Source organism: Sphaeramia orbicularis, chromosome 1 (genome assembly GCF_902148855.1).
Source record: "Sphaeramia orbicularis chromosome 1, fSphaOr1.1, whole genome shotgun sequence".
NCBI classification, from domain to species: Eukaryota; Metazoa; Chordata; class Actinopteri; order Kurtiformes; family Apogonidae; genus Sphaeramia; species Sphaeramia orbicularis.
In genome coordinates, this window is record NC_043957.1 from 21,790,864 (window position 1) to 21,812,729 (window position 21,866).

The following is a 21,866-nucleotide window of genomic DNA, read 5'->3' on the forward strand; positions in this document are numbered from 1 at the left end:
ATCCTACACTGAAATGGAATGTCTTTATGTCTTAATTTGACATAATTGTACTTTGAAGATTAAACACTAAATAACTTATAACAAGAAGCAAAAAAAAATGTAGAGCAGTAGTATGATGAAGTCTGCTTCCCTCTGAAAATTCATTAGTACACCTTGGATCTAATTAAGGAAATTTTTACTTTTATAAAATCCTTTATTAGCTCTGGCTTTGGCTAGTTCATGCATCTCATTTAATCAGATCTAGAGTTTGAAAATACTATATCTTCATACTACAGGTGACAAATGGAAAAACCTAATGAGAGCTGTTTCCTCCCAGATGACAATTCCCTCATGAGTATGAAAATGATGTGAACCACGTCCTGTGGCCTGAACAGTCTGTTGTGTTGTGTTTATTCCTCCAGTTGAGCTCACAGACCTGTAGAATCAATGTCAAATCAAAGTCACAGTGACTAAAATGAACGTGAATTGATTACCAAACATACATTTAGTTCAGCGTCAAAGCCCATTTATTAAAAAAAGCATAACATGGAAGCATTGCCACCATATTTTTAAAGCACTGGCAAATCAATGATATATCAAACATTAACAATGTCCTCATAGTGTGCAGCCTTGTGAAATAATCAATACAAGGCTTTCTTGTCAACAAAAGGCTACATTAAGAGACTACATGCTGTATTGTTCTGCTAACAACTGAAACAAGCAGCAGAAGCACCTAATAGACCATTTGTATTAGTACCTAAGAATGTCTCTATTTGTAAAAAAAAAAAAAAAGAATGCATATTATACAGCTGATTTAAATGCTTTCTCCTGCTGTTTTTTAGCTTGAAAGTTATGAGCGAGGCACCAGCTTCAGTTTGATTGGTCGTTTTGGCATCAGGAGGCCCTGAATGTCCATTTCGAAGGGGATCTTGAAGGAAATTACATGTAAAAAAAAAAAAAAAGGGGGGGGGGACACAGTCAATACTTAACAAACATTTGTCAAATCTGAGAATCAACTACACTAATCAAAGAGAAACAATATCTTGTGTAAGAAAGGATAATACATTATGCACACTATTCTGTGGCTTTAATTTCCTGCCATATATAAATACAAACAGCACATGTTTTACACGTACCCTGCACTTTACTGATAAATGTAGTTTGCTTTGGAAATAAAAGATGTGATTAACAAACTAAAGCACTGTTTATCAAATATAAAACACCTAAAACACCTATTACATAGGTACACAAGTCTGACAGCCAATTCAGAGAAAGATTTGTGATGATACAAAACCAGTTTAGGACATTTGTTAGTGAACCATGGCACATTTGTGAAATATGTTTGTTAAGCTTTGGCAGGAAAGTGGTTCCACACTGCAGGTCTAAAAGTAAATTGCTGTCTTATTCGAAGTGCTATGATAGGTTAGTGCTATTGATCTTTGGATTAGCAAACATATGTCTAAAGCATTAGTTATTATTTCAACTATTCAGTGAGTAATGGTTGAACTGAACTATAACAATAACACCTGTGGTCTCACCTCTGTTTCTTCACATGTGGAAAAGCTGTATCGCTGGAGAATCTCCACCACTGCTAGTTTCATCATCACAAGAGCAAATCGCATCCCAATGCAATTTCTCGGTCCCGTCCCAAAAGGCATGTATGAGTATGGATCAATTGTCTCCTTGTTTTCTTTGCTAAACCTGAGGTTACACAACAAACACGGGTATATTAACAAGAGAAATGAATCCTGACATGTACAGCACTCTGAGAGAGTTTTTAGTAAACGGCACATCGTCCCCATACCTCTCAGGTTTGAAGGCCTCTGGTTCGGGCCACACATCGGGATCACGGTGCAGGGGCCATGTGGGTACCATGACAACCATGTCTTTTGGAATCACTAGGCCGTTTATCTCCACAGACGCTTTGGCAACACGCTCAAGACGTGGGGCGATAGGGTAGAGTCGGAGAGATTCATTGATGACACAGTCGAGATACTCCATCTGCATCAACTCCTGGTACTGCACAGATGCCTGTACATACGCACAGAAACATATTCATTCATTCACTCATTCATTCATTTATATAATTAATGATCCACAGAGTCATTCAGCTTCACGAAGTCTGCATGATGGAGTGTACTTAATACTTAACGCACTTCATGCCAAGGTTCACTATGTAAAATTTGTGCAAGCTTATGTCCTTATCTGAAATTTGCATTGGACTTTGTTTTTTGATGGGAGCTGGTAATTTACTGACGTCTGTGCAACCAGCTGCCACAGTTGTCTGCATCCATAATAACAACATAGCAACCTGTAAACTATGTTCCATTTGTTCAATTCTAAGTTCCTCAGTATTTCTTTTCTGCTCCCCTTTTTTTGGCCCCAAACATTTCAGATATAAAGTTTAATGAAGAGGACACATTCAGAAAATTTTTGGTGCAACATTCCATCAGCATTGACCATGGAAAGGTGTTATTTTATGAACCTAATTTTGCCTATACTAACGTATGTTGGATGTATAGCCTGCAACTTCTACTTTCATCTTTTTCTTCTAGAAGAATCACCTGCTTTGTATCAGCTATTCACAGGAAATTACGACCGAAAACCTGTATGCCACACCAAACAGACTGGACAAAAAGTAAGCAAATATCTACTAAAGAACATCCGAGAATGAAACTAAAGTCAATATTGGACTGCAATTAGTTGTCAGGTCCAGAGACACAACTCTAAATGATACTATACCAGCTTTAGAGATAAGCTTTCATACTGGTTGTACTGGGGTGTGATTCCAAAAGTGGGGTGGTCTAATGACAAACATGGATGACAATAAACTGAAACTGAACTGAAGTGATATTTAAATTAAGTAGTAATTGAAGTATTTTGGCATTCACTCTCTCTGTGTAGTTTGTCAATCATCAAATAAAAGTTTTCTCCAACACACCTTGTTAGGGAAGGTTGTGTCTATCTCCTCCTGCAGTTTCTTCATGATATCAGGGTTTGTTGCCAGATTGTAGGCCAAGAAAGTGAGAGTGCTGCTGCTTGTTTCGTAGCCAGCAAAGATGAAAATCATAGCTTGAGAGAGGATCTCATGATCATTCAAACCTGAGGAAACAGCAAGGAAACATAACTTAGATATGCTTTAAAAAGAGCTATATGTAATATCTCTGCTTTCAAATATTAAAAAATGCCCTAAAGTGATCATTACAGTGTTTGAAATGAAGATTTCTGAAGTTCTTCCAAAGATCCCAATGTATAGGATTGTAGGGAACTAAATCTATTCACACCAACAGACTGTTGGATTTAAATATTCACTAGAAGGAGTCGTCACTCATTCTGTCGGTATCCCATGATGAGGAAAACTAACACCATGGGGCAGTGGTTCCCAACCTTTTTTGGCTCATGACCCCATTTTAACATTACAAACTTTTGGCGACCTCAGACATTAAAAACAGAGACATTTTTCTGCCAAAACTAGTTTGTTTTTGATCATGTAATAGTTTGCTATGCTATGTTGCAAATAAACATTAATTTTACATGACATTTAGTCTGTATAATGTATATTTTTATGGATAGAGGCAGAAAAGCCAGGTGGAGATTACTGCACAAAGTGAGAATTTTATTTTCCTTGGTCAGGATATGTACAGTCAGTCCAGCTTGTATTTACAAGGTTGACAATTAATACTGAACAAACAATAACTCAAACTATGAATTATAAAAGAGCTGCAGCATCTGAAACCGACGACAATGAACATTTGACAGATAAACAATACTACAGTGCTTCAGTTTCAGACTTACAGTTTGTCATGTCTTTTGTGTTTGTGATTGTCTCTCAACTCACCATATATTTTTTATTAGTAAGTTTTTTTTGTTTTGTATCAATTACTTGAAATTTCAGGCAACCCCATTTGAATTCCAGGTGACCCCCTGTGGGGTCCTGACCCCAAGGTTGAAAAACACTGCCATGGGGCCTTTGACCAAAGCAATGGAAAGTGACCAGATGGGATGAGAACCACTGAGAAACAACTTTTATAGTGAAAGAAAGTGAGTCGCTGATAAAAGCTCAAAGCACCATTGTTGTTTTCTCCACTGGACACTGCTGTAAATATAAAGAATGGAGTTTGATGATGAAATGTCTGTTTCTTCTACATCAGTGAGTTTTATTCTGAGGCTTGTGAAGGTATAAGGTTACTATGTGATGTTATTGTCTTTCCTAAGTTGCCATTTGTTGATCCACAGTTCAGACTAAAGTGTGACAGTTCTGACCTTGTTTGTTTGATTCAAAACAGATCTTAAGTTCAGCTACTGACAACACAAGCTGTACAGAAAACAGGTTGTTTGTGGTTTTACTGTGGCTGTTTTCTGTCTAAAAACAGAGCTAAGCTTACCTAGCTACGATGTAAACTATCAGCTGAGGCAGCACATGAAGATTATAAGACAGTGCTATTTTGAGTGATTGTAAAAATAAGCAGCTGTGAGTTTTAGTTTGAACAAGAAAACTTCTTGATACCATAATACATATTAATATGTATGTGTGTAAACAGTGAGCTTTATATATTCAGTGAGTGATTCAGTCTGTGGATACACAGTGGGTTCTCATACATGACTTTGCCCCACTATTGAGAGTCTGGAATATCAGTACTACATAGAATCCCTCTGAGGTTGTTTTAATGCTTATCTAAACGTGTGATAGTGTATGTGCAGGTCACCTTTATATTCATCTGCTCCACTGGAAGTCTGAGAGTCAATCATTAACTGAAGAAAATCTACTCGACTCTAAAAGTAGGAATACAGAAAAAGCTTTGATTAATCTTCCTAAATCTGTTTGATTTAACATGAAATGAAACCGCACATGCAGAGAGTCATACCTTTTGCTTGCTATTCTCACGATTGGTCTTGATCTTCTGAAGTGAAGCATAAAAGAAGTCTGTGACTGAGGCGGGGAAAAATGAGAACTCCATTTTCTCAAAAATAGGACCAAGGAAAGGGAAAAAGGCTGGAAGAAAAGAAGAAAAAAATGCACTGTATCAACTGAAAAGACTGTCAGATACATGGCAAAATTTACAATAAACTAGAATTGCAAGTAACACTGACAGGTTCAAAGAACCTCAGCATAATTCTGAACCAGTGTCACACAGACCAATGTTGGAAAGTGTCTGTTTACAAAGTACCTCATTATTGTACATAAGTAGAGTTGTCAAGTATCTGTATTTTATTTTATTTTAACACTAAATTCCTTACATTTTCAAAACATGTTTGTTAAGATCATTTTAATCCATTTGCAGTAGGACGAAAATTATTTTTTTATTTTGCGTCACTGCCCAACTTCACAGCATCAGCGCCAAAATCACCCTATCTCTAAGGGTGTGCCATAGGGTGTGCCACCCTATGGAGGAAACTCATTTCAACCGCATGTATCCGGGATCTTGTCCTTTCGGTCATGACCTAAAGCTCATGACCGTAGGTGAGAGTGGGAACATAGATTGACTGGTAAATTGAGAGCTTCGCCTTTCGGCTCAGCTCCTTCTTTAGCACGACAGATCGATACAACGACCGCATCACTGCAGCCACTGCACCAATCTGCCTGTCAATCTTGTGTTCCATCCTTCCCTCACTTGGGAACAAGACCCCGAAAAACTTGAAGTCTTCCACTTGGGGCAAGGACTCCCCACCAACCCGAAGAGGACAGGCCACTTTTTCCCGGTCAAGATCAATGGCCTCAGAGGTGCTGATCCTCACCCCACACGGTTCACACTCTGCTGCAAACTGCCCCGGTGCACGCTGAAGGTCAAGGTTTGATGAGGCCAACAAGACAACATCATCTGTAAAAAGCAGAGATGAAATCCCATGGTCCCCAAACTGCCCCCCCTCCAGCCCCTGGCTGCACCTAGAAATGTTATCCATAAAAATTATGAACAGAACGAGTGACAAAGGGCAGCCCTGCCGGGGTCCAACAGGAACCTGGAGCAGGTCTGACTTACTGCCGTCAATGTGAACCAGGCTCCTACTTCGGTCATACAGGGACCGGACTGCCCTTAGCAGAGGGCCCCAAACCCCATACTCCCAAAGCATCCCCCACAAGATACCATGAAGGACGCGGTCAAACGCCTTTTCCAAATCCACAAAACACATCTGGACTGGTTGGGCGAACTCCCACGAATCCTCGAGCACCCGATGGAGAGTACAGAGCTGGTCCATTGTTCCTCCTGTATCTGAGGTTCAACTATTGGTCGGATCCTCCTCTCCAGTACCCTGGAATAGACTTTTCCTGGGAGGCTGAGGAGTGTGATCCCCCTGAAGTTGGAGCATACCCTCAGGTCTCCCTTCTTTAAAAGGGGGACCATCACCCCAGTCTGCCAATCCAGAGGCACTGTCCTCAACCACCACACAATGTTACAGAGATGTGTCAGCCAAGACAATCCCTGCACATCCAGAGACTTTAGGTACTCAGGGTGAATCTTGTTCACCCACGGTCCCAGTGCCCTGCCACCAAGAAGCTTGCCAGCCACCTCAGTGACTTCAGCTTGGGTGATGGACAAGTCCACCTCTGAGACCTCGGCCTCTGCTTCCTCCACGGAAGACATGGCAGTGGGATTGAAGAGATCCTCGAAGTATTCCTTCCACTGCCTGACGACATCCCCAGTCGAGGTCAGCAGCTCCCCACCTCCACTGCAAACAGTGTTGGTGGCACACTGCTTTCCCCTCCTGAGGTGCCGAACGGTTTGCCAGAATTTCCTCAAGGCCAACCAATAGTCCCCCTCCATGGCCTCCCCAAACTCCTCCCAGACCCAAGTTTTTGCCTCCACAACCACTCAAGCTGTGGCATGCCTGGCCTGCCGGTACCCATCAGCTACCTCAGAAGTCCCATGAGCCAACAAGGCTTGGAGACATGTTGCCATCAAATTAAAAAAATGTTTTTATTATGAATAAAATATGGGTTTCTGAGATTTTCAAGTCATTGCTTATGTTTTTATTTACATTTTACACATTCTTCCACTTTTTTGGAATTGTGGTAAAAAATAATACTGTACCTATAGCAAGGAAGAGAGGATTAAAAAGGTCAAACTTCAGCATCTTCTTGATGTTACCGACAAATGGATCTGAGGGGTTGTTGAGTGAGTCGATGTCCACACTGAAGGCAGTGCTGGTTACAACGTCCATACTGTAGGGTCCAAAGAACCTGCAGAGGACACATACATGCACACATAGGATTAATTACTAATTAATTTATTACTAATGATGAAAAATGAATATTTTTTAATTAATAGAATGTGTCAGAGCAATAGTGGTGACAGTGGTTTTCTTACTCCTTCAGCTCTAGGGCCTGATCTTTGTCTGCTTTCTGTTTCATGCTGTTGACGAGGTTAGAGGAATGGTGCTTCATGATGTCAAACATCTGAGGAGCAGAGAAAAAATATCAAAATACAAGTGATGCAGCTACATTTAGAATAAACTTTTGACCACTGATGTAGTCGACGCTGCATAAAAGCAAAAGTGAGTTTTTCCGGGTTGGCTTTTCTGATCTCACTACAGGTTTTATGTGACTATTCAACTATAACACAGTCTAAGTTAATATTTGAGAGGTTTAATTTAATTTAATTGTCAAAAATATAACATTTACAGATGAAGACATTAATTATGGTTGGTGATTATGTTGTGCTCTGTATTATTGCATTTGTATGAGAAAAATAGTACCACTCTTTCATTTTATAATAACTAATGCAAATAAGTGATAATCCATTTTTAAAATGTATGGTTGGATTGGAGTCACACTCTCCTCTACTGTGGATATTTTCACTGGATATATGTAATGGTCCCTTAGCTGCTACTACACTGAAAAACAAACTTATATAACTATTGCACAATCACATTATTGATGATTAGCATCTTACTTTGACACACTGTTCCTTGACAAAGCAGAGCCTTAATGGACATAATTTAATGTCTATACAGAAAAAAAAATCAATAAGTCACTTGTGGACCTGGCTGAAGTGGTTTCAAAAACCTCTGAAAGATGAAAGGTGTGGAAAGAAAAGCCACATATTCACATATCACTGCAACAATTGAAAAGAGGTCCTACATAACATAAATAGCATATGAAAGGTTTGGAAATAATTATTCACATCTGTGACAAAGTAGTCAATATTTTTCAGAAATATGGGTTCTACAGGAATCAACATTTTTGTGTGTGTGAATGGGACTCTGGCAAAAAGTAAATTGAATATTTTCTTCAGAAATTTAATAAAGAAGTAAGCTCTATTTGAATTAATGACAACCAATTTACCAAATAACATTTTACAGATAAATTAAGTGTGTCTAATGCTGGAAAATAATCTAGTAACAGGTCAGGTTCCACCAGAATATCAAAAGTTCATGTTGAAAGACTGGTCATGTTAAATTTCGACAGAAAATCACAAGTGGTCTAATGTTTTTTCTCCAAAGCTGCATATTAAAGCAGCATATGACTTTCGTCACTAATTTTTCTTCAAATTTGTAAAGCCTCAGTGATAGCCTAATTATCACTAATCCATTAGTCTTTCCTTGCTTGTGCACCTAAATCACTTCCCTCACGGTCAACAACTTCACAGATGATTCCATCACAAGCCGTCTGTTTACACTGTTTACATTGTTTCACTTGGGCCTTTTCAGAAATTTTGGCGCGAAGTGCATTGTGGGAATGTGAATTCCATGCAGCCACAGCAGCAACAAACAGACAACAAGTAATAAAACCGGGTCCACTACCAGGTCAGAAAAAATGGAAGGAATCACTGTAAGCCAATTGTCAGTTGTAGGATTTAAAAAGACTTCTGTAGAAGATGAAGTATCAAGTCAAGTAAAAGTGTAAAAGTACTGATTTCAAAACTACTTAAAGTATAAAAGTAAATGTAAATGTGTTTATCTGGATATTTTTTTTTTTTTTTTTAAATTTGAACAATGACAAGCCAGAATGAAATAGTGGTAACAAGACTATTTTTAAAATGTGAGGAGTAGAAAGTACCAATAATTGGGTGAAAACATAAGGAGTAGAAGTAAAAAGTTGGCTGAAAAATAATTACTCCAGTAAAGTATGGATAACCAAAATTTCTACTTAAGTAAGATAACAAAGTATTTGTGCTTCGTTACTTGACCCCTCTGCTCCTGAGATTTGACCATATTTTATTAACTCTTCATACAATTATGTCCACAATAGTTTCCAAAAAGCTCTTAGATTAATGAAGGTGAAAATGAGTTCTGTTTCTGACATTTGTATGGCATGTGAGGCCAGAGCAGCTTCTCAACAACAATATAAAGAACAATCATGTTGTTATTAATGAAGAATGAATGAAAGAAGAACATACGCTACATGTTGTCATTACATAAAGTAGAGTTTGTGACTTACGTATTATTTCAGTCCCTTTACTGTGAGATAAACGGGGGAGCTTTACCTCTTTCAGTCTTCCTGAGGTGAAGGAGGGAGAGAGGACACTGCGGATCCTCTTCCAATGGTCATCCTCAGCAATGGACACAGCATCATACAATGGCCCATTCAGGCGGAAATTCTGTAAAGAAGTGAAAAAATAAATAAACAAATACTGATATGATGAGGACAACAGCCATGGTTCCTTTTACTGATATATTTTAGAGTGACAGTACATACTCTGCGATTGGTGAAGAAAGAGTAACACTCCTTGACCAGAACTGTTTTTATCATGGCAGGATCTGTGATGCACAGCACCGGCTGACGACCATCAAAAATACTGCATATGATATGATTAAAGAAAACAGAATTAGAACAAATACAGCTCAACAGGCCAGATTAAAGAAAAAAACACATAGCAGTTCTATGACACACATTATAGGGTGCACACTTACCCCCATGTTTTTCCATATTTCTTGTAGCACTCTTCATCAAAGTTTATGAATCCCTAAGAATGAAAATAATAACTTATTATGAATAGATTCTTAGATCCACTGAAACATAATGAACATTCTGTGTCTGTTACATGAAATCGTATTTTTGTCAACACAGTTTATCTATTCACTCATGGAATAACTAAGAATTTTTACATTGATGCAAAATACTTGTACTTTACTGTGTATTTCTATCCTGTGCAACTTTATTTTCTACTCCACTTCATCACAACATTGTAGTTTTTATTCCACTATAATGCAAAATTATGATCTGACGAGCTGTAATCACTTTTCAGAAACGTTTTTCATCAATTCCTTGTACAATTAAAATGTCCAAACATGTTGATTTTGAAAGTCTTTGATGTATTAAAGCAGTGGTTCCCAACCTTTTTTGGCTCGTGACCCCATTTTAACATCACAAATTTCTGGTAACCCCAGACATTCAAAACAGAGACTTTTTTTTTGTTTTTTTTTGCGAAAATTAATTTGTTTTTGATCATGTAATAGTTTGCTATACTATGTTGCAAATAAACATTAATTTTAGATGACATTTAGTCTGTATAATGTATATTATTATGGACAGAGGCAGAAAAGCCAGGTGTAGATTACTGCACAAAGTGAGAATTTGATTTTCCTTGGTCAGGATATGTACAGTCAGTCCAGCTTGGATTTACAAGGCTGACAAATAATACTGAACAAACAATAACTCAAACTATGAATTATGAAAGAGCTGCAGCATCTGAAACCAACCACAGTGAACATTTGACAGATAAACAGTACCACAGTACCACAGTGCTTCAGTTTCAGCTTCAGTTTGTCATGTCTTTTATGTAAGTGATTGTCTCTCTCTCAACTCACCATATATTTTTTAATAGTAAGTTTGTTTTTTACTAGAAATTTCAGGGGACCCTCTTTGAATTCCAGGCGACCCCACGTTTGGCCCCGCCCCCAAGGCTGAAAAACACTGAACTGAAGGATGGTATGTTCATTTATATACTGAATTATACTTATACTCCTTGTTAAGCTAAATAAATTCATTAAAACCTTCCGTAGGTTTGCCAGAATATACATGATCAAAAAGCTGTGAACAGACTTGTTTTTCAGAGCTCATAAATAGTGGAGATTTTAGAGATACGGGATTCTCACAGGACAGTGACAGCTACACACATATGATGAGATATAAATTGTGATGTATTGTTGTAGATGAAACAACAGGTGGACACACATTAATGTTCAATGCAGAGCTTTTACATGTAATGGAGTATTTTCCCAGTGGGCTATTGCACATTTACTTATATAAAGGATCTGAGGACATCTTCCACCTCTGATCACCTTATACCTCAACAACTGTGTATTTTATATACTTTAAAAAAATCAAGGGCCCATCACAAAGTTAATGCAGTCAATAACAGAAGAACAAATACAGGATATGAAAAGGCTGTAATACAACTTTGGAAATAATTATTGGATCTCACAGATGATGGAGTCAATACTTTTCTTTTTTGTGTGTGTGTGAATGTGAGTCAGATATCCACTGAAAGATAAATGCATACTTGCTTTACAAATTTGATAAAGAAATAAACTATACTGGAATAAATGACAAAAAAACCCTCAATTTTCTCAATTACATTTAACGTATAAATTAAGTACATCTCTTGCTGGATCATAATGTAGATAAATAAAGCAGCAGAATATAAAAAAGTACCTGTTAAATTTCTACAGAAAATCAGAGATGGTCTAATATTTTTTTTTCTTTCCCAAAACTGCACATTAAACATTTTATCAACACCAGAGGAGTTCCCTATTTCAAAAAAAAACAACTTTAATTTTACAAATAAATTCAGTAAAATTTTACGTTCAGACAAATATTTGTATTGTTAATATTAAAAACTCTAAAACTCTAATCTCTAAACAAGCTCTAAACTCTTTTTTTTAATGTAAATAAATAGTGTTTTGCTGGTGGAAAGATGCTGAGTTTGTGATATCTGAGACTGCGTCAGTCCTACAATGAAAACACTTTCCATACACATTATGTCCATTTTTATGAGAAATTCTCATTTCATTTTAGTGATCAACAAGTTATATTTACCTTTCTATATGCCAGCATAGTCCCAAAGAAAGGGATTGGCTTTGGACCTGGGATGCCTAATTTCTTAAATATTCCATACGGCCAGTAGGCGTACCTGACAAAATAATAAAGACAAAAAAGAGCAGACAAGATTAATCATACGTTCACCTAAAACAACACAAACAATGTTAACCGGCTTTGAGTACTTACACAATAAACAGAGTGATGAAGGCAACCAGTAGTGTCCAGGTCCCAGCTGAGAAATACAGGAAGTAGTCCATTCCTGCAGCTTTGTTTACTCCTCTGTGTGGTGGCTAAGGTTTCACTGACGCTCCAGCTGACAACTTGAGGCTTTTATACACTGCTGCACGTACGTATTGCGTGAGTAAGTAACTGTGTGAGAGTTTAGCCAATAGGAGCAGGCGGCTTCAGGTGAATAATCAATAGACAGAGATTGAAAGCAGGCGTTTTAGTGGCTCTGGCTCTTCTGACATTGCAATTTTGTGACCTTAATTACTCTATGATACATGTTAAAGTGATGAAATAATGAATGAACACAAAGAGCAACCTCTGAGCACCAATTAAAAGGTTTTCTAAAGGAATTCAAGGACACAAAAATAATGTAAATGTTTCTGACTTTTTTATTAAGTGACAAAAGTAGTTTAAAAAGCAATGCAATCAGATGTATTTTCCTCAAATATATAATTTGAGAACAATACTGCACCTTGATTTTAAATGACTTAGTTTGTAGTACACTGCCAATATGTATATTTATTACAACTGACCTATTTATTATGTTTTTTTGTGCAGATCTGCCTGTCAGTTTGTATTGTTGGTTCTTTGTTGTGTAGTATGTGTGTGGTCCTGCTGCAAACAAACTGCCTGTTTGGGACAAATAATAAAACTGATTCTGATTCTAATACATCTGTTCAGTGTTCAAATGTTTTATTTCATTCCTGACCAGCACACAAACAGAAACATGTTGAGACGTGTTGAATGTGTGGGAGGCAAAAGTTTGTGATATCTGAGACTGCGTCAGTAAAAAGAGGAGGTAAAAGGGTAAACATATTATGCAACACAGTGCAAAGAGACCGAGCCTCCTGTCCATGCAGGCAGTTTAACAGCGAACAACAGAGCACCATGAGCTACCTTCCTTTGTTTTCTTTAGAAACATGGATCCTTCTGATCACCGTCATCTGCCTCTTTGTCATGTAAGGATCAGCAGTGAGTCCTAATCGGTCATAGTACACTGATTTTACTCTACACTTGACTATTAAGACTGATTTGCTCTTTGCTTTCTCCTGTACAGGTACGGCTACTGGACTCATGGAATATTTGACAAGTTAGGGATCCCTGGTCCAAAGCCATACATATACTTTGGCACAATTGCAAGACACGATCAAGTAATTAAACAAGTCAATATTCTATGGCGATATTTTATGGGGATACAGTATGTGTTTTGTAATTTGTATTCTGTTTGTTATCAGGTTTATTACATGGATGACCATAAGAGTGCAATGAAATATGGGAAACTATGGGGGTGAGTTTGCAAAATCTTCAAATTTTCTGTTGCATCTAAAAAGCAGAATATTGGGAAAAAGTTCAATATTTTTGTCAGTTTTTTCAAAAACTGGAAATTATATATATTCTAGATTCATTACATGTAAACTGTTTTAGTTTTGATATTTAGAGTCCATCAGCTCAAAAAAGAGAAGTGCATCTTAAAATGTTAGTGTTTCATTTCCAGTTTTCGTAAATCACTGTTTATGCATCACAAATAACATGAATAAGGTCAGGAATCAGGTGACTCAGGTCACAATACCATAACCATGGGGAGGACTGCTGACACTTGTCTAGAGGACACTGTTCTATAACACCTCAGGACTGCTACAGGCTAATCACTTCCATGCCAATGCCTTATTGATATAGTAATTGATGTGCAAAAAATTAATATTGACTGCATACATGATCATACTTTTCAGAAGTTTGACATTTCATTATAAATCATAATCATCAAAACAAGAAAGCTTGAAATATTTCACTTTACATGTAAAAAATCTAAAACAAACTTTCACTGTTTGAAATAAATTGACAAAAAAAAAAAAAAAAAAAGATTTATTTCCACAATATTAAAATTTTGACACCTGTGTGACCTTAAACTATAATAACATGTCCAATCCTTTTTAACAATGTTTGTATTTGTGTCCAGTGCCTATGAGTTTAGGAGGCCTGTGCTGTTTGTGATGGATCCTGACATGCTGAAAACCATCCTGGTGAAGGAGTGCTTGACTTATTTCACTAACCGGCGGGTAGGAACAATAGATGATGTCTGTCTTCAACCTCACCATTTAGGTCGCAAGTTACCCAATAAAAGTCTGTGTGAGCCCTCAGATTGTCAGAAATTAACACCATGGGCCAAAATGGGTTGTTAAACCAGAACCTTAGTAGTAAAAGTTTGAGTGGTTATGGTAGACAACACAGAGTTTGTGCACTTACACTTTTGTCTCACTTCATGCTCTTTATTTTTGCGTCTTTGTTATTTTAATCTTATAATTAGTGTTTTGATTCGGACGGAGAGGAAAGGGCTGCAAATAAGAAATCTGTTTTCTCAAATTTTGATATGTCTTTCCACTGATTTCAGCTCTTGCAGCTGAAATCATAATATGAAATATGTGAGTCTTGTAATTTTGCCAAACTTAAAAGGGCTGCACCGGTGAATTTAAAGGCAACCTTGTTAGGAAATTAAGGCATTTATTTACAATTTATAGCACATTTCACACCACTGCAATTCAGAATTCTTTTATATTAAAAATGGAACATTCAGAAAAAAAACCCCAAAAAAACCAAACCAAACCAAACCAAAACAAAAAATACATACACACACACACACACACACACACCTACACACACACACACACACACACACACACATATATACACATACATCGTGGTTCATATTTACTAATGCTTTGCAACAGTACAAACTCTCATATACTCTTAAAAAACAACCGTCAAGATTTAGTCAAACCTAGACATATTTGCATAATCAGTGTGTAACCTGCCTATGTTTGTCCCATTACTGTGTAACAACCTCTGCCGCTGTTAACAAAATTCACACACTGTCATCAGTTGTATCAATGGGACCTCTGACACTGCGTTAATTTGCACTGGTTTATGAACTGGCTACATCTTTGGTCATAACTGGACGTATTGTTGATAGATCACCTGTAAAAAAAAAAAAAAAAAAAAACCTGGCCACTACATTTGGTGCTTTTTCTGCATTGAAAGCTAACATAGGAAGTCAGTCAGCTGATCAAAAAGAGACAAATATGTAAAGAAAACCCAGTGACAATGGCAATAAAATGTATGTAGTCATATTGAATTGTCTGCATGTAAAGCCTTCAAAATAAACATAATTATATTAAAATAAAACAGTTTCCAGGGACATGTCTTAAAATCTTCCGTAGCTATTTAGAAATCCATCTTTGTGACATGTTACATTGAATGTATACAGGTTGTAATGGCAGGTACAGTTGTATTGGTATTTACTCCTGTGCACTGACAGGACTTGCGTCTCACTGGAGAGCTCTATGATGCCGTGTCTATGGCTGAGGACGATCAATGGAGACGAATTCGTCACACCTTGTCTCCCTGGTTTGCTTCTGGACATATGAAAGCGGTAAGAGTTATAACTTCCCACCATGATTTTCTCCTTTAATTCAAATAAATGTTGTACTCTTTGTTCCTTTTCACCCTGATATTTTGTCTTTTGTCAAAGATGTTTCGCATCATGAAAAACCACTCTCAAAAACTCATAAACCAAATGAGGTCCAAGGCTGACAAAAGTGGAGTTATTATAGTAAAAGAGTAAGTAAAATCCCATTTAATGATTTTTTTTTTTGGCATGAAATAATTTCTAGACACCAATCAAATACTTGAGCTCATTTTAATGTTAAACCCAATATGTAGAGTCTATACAAACCTTTATGCTTAAACTCCAAAATACAAAACTGAAATTTTAATTTCACAGAAGTAATAAAGTCTTGTTAGGTCCTCTAATAACACACTAAGGCTGAAATTTTAATTTCAGAGTATTTCAATGACTGGGTTAAAATGCTCAACAAACATTAATTTCTCCAACATGTGTGTCCCAGCTTCTTTGGACCTTACAGTATGGATGTGATGGGGAACTGTGCTTTCGGTTTGGACCTGAACTGCATCAACAATCCATCAAGTCCCTTTATCACCCACGCCTCACAGCTGTTTAACTTCTCCTTACCCCTCATTTTCATTCAAGGTGCTTTTCCACACCACGTCTGTGTTTCTTCACACTGAGGAACTATTTCATGGCTGAAATTATAATCATCCTCCTTTTTCTTTTTCAGGGTTTTTCCCATTCCTTATTCCTCTTTTGCAGTTGCTGGGTTTCTCTTTATTTAGTAAGACCTCGATGGCTTTCTTTAAAACATTCATGGAGAAGTTCAGAGGAGAATATGACAAGACCTCAAACCAGGTTTGGACAAAACGCATAATTGCAAGTGAAAGAAGTCATTTATATACAGATGAGTAACATGATCAAACAAATGTTCACATTGTGCAATTGTTAGAAAATATACACCACCGTTGTGAGCATTATTTGAACAGTATTGTACTGCAGAAAGTAGTGTGTTACTATAAAAATGGAAAAGAGGAAAAGGCAATTAACGATAGAAGAGAGACAGAGCATCATAATACTTAAAAATGTAGGTCTGTCCTACAGAGAAATTACCAAGAAAGTCCAAGTGTCAGTAAGTCCGGTTTCTTCACCATCACAAGGCACTCAGAAACTGGGGGAAATGCTGACAGGAAGAGGTCTGGCAGAGCCAAAGACACAACAGAATCAGAAGACAAGTTTATGACAGTCAACAGCTTGCGTGACAGGAGACTCACAGGACAACAGCTGAAAGCACAGTGAAGATAGTGGTCGTAGTAAACAAGTCTCAGTTTATGCTGTGAAGAGAAGACTTCCAGTTACAGGTTTGATGGGTTGAGTTGCAGCAAGAAAACCATTGCTGAGACTTGAGAATAAGAAAAAGAGGCTTACCTGGGCCATGAAACACTGCCAGTGGACTACTGAAGACTGGAAGAAGGTGTTATGGACTGATCAAACCTGCAACTGGAAGTCTTCTCTTCTAACCCTAACCCTTTTGTTGCCACAGCATCGAACTGCTCCTCTTAACAGATGTGGTAGTGGAGTTGAGTTTTTGAACTGGGTAGAACATTTAAAGAATCCAGTATATTCATTAAATCAGAAGTTTTAAAGTACATCCTCAGTTTTCAAGCATCTATTACCTCACAATAATTACTAATTACGTGACCTTTCTGCAGAAGTCTGGCGACATGCTTAGGCACATGATCAACTCTCAGACAAAGAGTGAAAATCCGAATAAAGGTATTTACACTGTCAATCCATACGCACATATACAGCTCTGGAAAAAAATAAGAGACCACTGCAAAATGATTACTTTCTCTGATTTTACCATTTATAGGTATGTGTTTGAGTAAAATGAACATTTTTGTTTTATTCTCTGAACTACTGACAACATTTCTCTCAAATTCCAAATAAAAATATTGTTATTTAGAGCATGTATTTGCAGAACACGACACATGGTCAAAATAACAAAAAAATGCAGTGTTTTCAGACCTGAAATAATGCAAAGAAAATACATTCATATTATATATTCATATATAACTCAGTACTAATGCTGTAACTTGGAAAAGGTTCAGACATCAATATTTGGTGGAATAGCCCTGATTTTCAATGACAGCTTTCACGTGTCTTGGCTCTCCTCTATTGCTGTTGGATGACTTTATGCAGCTCCTGGCATCAAAATTCAAGAAGCTCAGCAATGATCGATGGCTTTTGACCATCCATCTTCCTCCAGATGTTTTCAAAGTGGGTTCAGGTCTGGAGATGGGCTCCATGCACGGCCCCACTACTTCCTGAACTCCAGGCGGCTCCTTTATTTCCTGTCTTTCATTATTGGACACACTGATTAATCCAGGTGTGCCAAATTAATCAGTAGTCCCGACAGGAAGTAGCAGACACACCTGGATTAATCTGTGTGTCCGATAATGAAAGACAGGAAATAAAGGAGCCAGCTGAAGTTCAGGAAGTAAAGGGGCTGTGCATAGAGTCCATTGGGCTGGCCATGACAGGATCTTCCTCTGGTGGTCCACTCCTTTATTGACCTAGCTGAGGCCAGGAACATTGTCCTGATAGAAAAACCCATCCTCAGGGTTTGGAAACATTGTCAGAGCAGAAGTCCAGTAGTTTTCAAGAGTTATTTTTGGATTCAAATTACTTTTGTGGTACTAATAGCACTGTTTTTACCTATAGTAATAAGATAGTGGTGGCCACAGTAGGGGTGTTTATACTTCTCCTCCTTAAATAAGACATGGATCAGGTGTTTATTCAGTAGAATAAGGTGTGCTTGTGTTGGAATTCAACAGACACAGGAATGGAATAGCTGTCATACATATACACATACTGATTTCACAGGAAATTGAAGTGGTCTCTTAATTTTTTCCAGAGCTGCAGATCTATAAAATGTGACCTCAAATGCATGATGACCAAATGTCTACAACTGCTGTACCAATACTGTGTCTTCCAGGACTCAGTGACCATGAAATCCTTTCCCAGTCAACAATGTTTCTGTTTGCTGGTTATGAGACCAGTGCCACCACTCTTGTTTTCTTGGCCTACAATTTAGCAAGAAATCCTGACATAATGAAACGCCTACAGCAAGAGATCGACACTACTTTTCCAAATAAAGTATGAATATATTTTCTGATTTTAAAATCATCTTGTCAATTTGACTGCTGAAAAGTATAATTTTCAAATTCAGAAATGTTTGTAACTAACCTACAGAGTCCAGTCCACTATGAAGGTCTGCTGCAGATGGAGTATCTGGACAGTGTGATCAGTGAAAGTCTGAGGTAATAGAAATCAGTTTATGATAACACTTCTGCCAGGATTTATTTCAATAAGAGCATTATTGCATTTATAGCATTAGAAGTTAGTTTCCCTTTCAGTGCACAAATTTTGGGGAATATTTACATGATTCTGGAGCATGAGTTACAAAGAACAGCAATATTTAATGCCTAGAAAGTATATCTTAAACCATTTTGCACTTGACATGACTATGATAGTTGCACATGGAGGTAAAAATGCAGAGCAAGTAGTAGAACACCATTCATTTTGTCCGAACAGAGGAAGGCATTATCAGAGCAAATTGACAGCAAAACAGTCATTACTTTTATCTGTATTGTATGATTCTGAAGGTATTAATGAGAAGACTACCGAAACAAAAAAGTGATGCCAGGCACAACAAACACTGCCCCTCGGACGTATTGTAGCTTATCTTGGCATCAATTCATCTGATGTCATCATGTCTATGTGTGTGCTGATGTCAGCATATCAACTGCCTCTATATATGTGCCAAGTTTGAAGTACATTGAAACAAAATTGATGTTTTTATAGACATGTGAAATTTCGCCCATTATAAGTAAATGGGAGAAAAAAATGAAGTTAAAAATTCATTTAAAATTTTTTTTACTTTGACCTACTTTTCCCACTGACTGGCAATCTATAAACCCAATTTGGTATGAATTCAACCAATAGTTTTGCTGCTAGAGTGTTAACAAACTAACTAACTGAACCAAAAACAATACCCCTTGCCTCCCCTTCAGGGGTTGGGGTAATTATTCACAAAGCTCAACAAAGGTCGTATTTTAAAGCTTTATATCATCCGTCACACCGAAAGGATATAGTTGAAATACATGAACTGTTCAGCTTAATGAAATTTAAAGTGTTTGCCATAGTTCTGTAGTCTTCTATGTGCAGCAGACAGTGTTTCATCTGTGTCCTATGGCCTAATAACCATAGCAACCACAGAATAAATGTAGGTAACTGGTCAGGTTGGCTACAGACACAAGGGTTGTTGAAGTGAGAACTCAGTGCCATGGCATTCTCCAGATGTCACATGTCCACATGTTTCATCCTTATCATGCACATAGCATCTCTGTACATTTTCCATGCTCCTTTTCCTCTGCGACACCACTGTGAATGTCATACATACATTTTCTGGTATGCACACAGTGGTCTTCTAGATGCCCCATTGTGAAGAGGGTGGATATTTTAAACTATTTTACTTACACTGTTAGACTCCTTTAGCTTTTGTTGCTCTGGTCACAAACATCCAGAGGTGTTATGGTCTGTCCCGTTGATGACAATCACCAAAATACAAAAGTGAACAACGCCAGTTGAAGACCTTGTCTGGTGTCCTCCACTAACATCTCCAACTGGCCACAGAAAACTTCTGTTTCTGCTGTCGCTATTTGATCTGAGCTAATATTAATGTTTGTTAGAAGATACGTAACATACTGCACCAACAGAATTTGTAGATTGTGTCAGTGATTATAACTAAATAAACTGGTTGTACTTGTATCCTTATATCTGTTAGTGGATCATTTACAGAACCAGCTAGTCCAGCTGGTGCTCACACGCTAATGCTCTTTTGTCCTGGTGTCAGAAATAATTCGATCATGAATCACTGTGAAGTCATTCATACTGAACCCACTGAGGCTCAACACCCATGTACTAAAGTCAGTTTTTCATTATGATATCTCAGTTTGGATGAAGTATTGCATCAGTGTTACACTTATTAAACTGTTGAACATTTTTATGTATATATTTTATTTTATTTTTTATTTACCCAGGCAAGACAGATTAAGAATGCCCATAAAATATGGGATAGGTCACGTTATGGAGACTGAATCTAATATTGTTTTGTCAAAAGGCTTTACCCTCCGGCTGCACGTCTTGAGCGAGTCACCAAGGAAACTATCAGAATCAACGGAACCACAATTCCAAAGGACATGATGATTGTGGTTCCAGTTTATGCTCTACACCGTGATCCTGAGCTGTGGCCAGAGCCAGAGCAGTTTAAACCAGAGAGGTAGACAACTGCACAGTCAGGTCTTACAGAGCTTTCCAGTGTCACCTTCACAAATTTCAACTTCATTATTTATGCAAATGAGATCTCCATGAGACATCCTGACTAAATAAAGAAAATAAATGAAAATTATGCTGCAGTGAAAGTGACTCATGCTGTAATAACGTGTAGATTTTTCACATTAGAAATAAGGATGATCATTTTTGAGGCTGCTTTTAGATTTCTAAAGATGTTGAACTCTTTCCACACAGATTTAATAATGAGAACAAACATTCAATCCGCCCGTACACCTACCTGCCGTTTGGAATTGGGCCAAGGAACTGTGTGGGGATGAGATTTGCTCTACTGATGGTCAAACTGGGCTTGGTGGAGGTTTTGCAGAACTACAGCTTCTCCGTCTGTGAGGAGACAGAGGTGACATGAATTTAATATATATTTCAATCCACGTGGATGAATTAGAAAATCTTGACATATTACATATAATTTAAAAATGATAATATTTTTCATTTGTGTTGAGAAAGACTTGATGAGTTAACTCTGCATTCTCAGGACCCTTTGACGATGGACCCAAAAGGCTTGCTCGCACCCAAGCGACCAATCAAACTGCGCCTAGAGACACGTTCCAGTACTTCGGGAAATGAGGACATCTAAGAAATGCTCTCAGAATACAATGGTTGTACAAGTTTTATCAGTGCTCTCAATTTATATCTAAAAAATAGCTGCTAAAAGATCATTGTGTTCAGTCTTTTAAGTATGAAATTTCCTAATAGAAATTGTAAAATTTAAAAAATCGTGGAGTGTAAAATAGTTTATCAGTCTTGTGGATCAGTAGCTGAACCAACCCCATCTCTACTAACATTAAAGGAGTGATATTTTGCTTTAAAAAAAAAAAAAAAAATGGATTTATGCATCTTAAAACATTTCCCTGTGGTCTA

At 37.4% G+C, this 21,866-nt stretch overlaps 2 protein-coding genes across 2 annotated transcripts; one reads left to right on the plus strand and one right to left on the minus strand.

Annotated features, from left to right (window-relative positions):
- Window positions 1-825: 825 nt before the first annotated feature.
- Window positions 826-12,277, minus strand: LOC115423319 (cytochrome P450 3A30). Its single transcript, XM_030140047.1, has 13 exons — window positions 12,146-12,277; window positions 11,957-12,050; window positions 9,829-9,881; window positions 9,614-9,713; window positions 9,402-9,515; window positions 7,284-7,372; window positions 7,008-7,156; window positions 4,845-4,972; window positions 4,686-4,752; window positions 2,921-3,081; window positions 1,784-2,010; window positions 1,518-1,680; window positions 826-907 (listed from the first exon to the last, which is right to left on the minus strand). Exons 1-13 carry the CDS (start codon window positions 12,214-12,216, stop codon window positions 830-832), a joined length of 1,494 nt encoding a protein of 497 aa, XP_029995907.1. The 5' UTR covers window positions 12,217-12,277; the 3' UTR covers window positions 826-829.
- Window positions 12,278-13,026: 749 nt separating this feature from the next.
- Window positions 13,027-21,866, plus strand: LOC115423303 (cytochrome P450 3A30-like). The gene is made up of 14 exons (XM_030140046.1): window positions 13,027-13,146; window positions 13,245-13,338; window positions 13,423-13,475; window positions 14,145-14,244; window positions 15,501-15,614; window positions 15,714-15,802; window positions 16,090-16,232; window positions 16,321-16,448; window positions 17,303-17,366; window positions 18,589-18,749; window positions 18,846-18,913; window positions 20,776-20,934; window positions 21,183-21,345; window positions 21,481-21,866. The coding sequence occupies exons 1-14, from the start codon at window positions 13,076-13,078 to the stop codon at window positions 21,580-21,582; spliced, it is 1,509 nt and encodes a 502-aa protein (XP_029995906.1). The 5' UTR covers window positions 13,027-13,075; the 3' UTR covers window positions 21,583-21,866.

Coding starts and splice junctions, on each gene's coding strand:
- LOC115423303 (XM_030140046.1), top strand. CDS start 13,076: ATGAGCTACCTTCCTTTGTTTTCTTTAGAAACATGGATCCTTCTGATC. Junction 15,803..16,089: donor GGAGTTATTATAGTAAAAGA/GTAAGTAAAATC, acceptor TGTGTGTCCCAG/CTTCTTTGGACCTTACAGTA. Junction 17,367..18,588: donor GAGTGAAAATCCGAATAAAG/GTATTTACACTG, acceptor TGTGTCTTCCAG/GACTCAGTGACCATGAAATC.
- LOC115423319 (XM_030140047.1), bottom strand. CDS start 12,216: ATGGACTACTTCCTGTATTTCTCAGCTGGGACCTGGACACTACTGGTT. Junction 7,373..9,401: donor CCTCAGGAAGACTGAAAGAG/GTAAAGCTCCCC, acceptor TCTGCTCCTCAG/ATGTTTGACATCATGAAGCA. Junction 1,681..1,783: donor GAGGCCTTCAAACCTGAGAG/GTATGGGGACGA, acceptor GTGTAACCTCAG/GTTTAGCAAAGAAAACAAGG.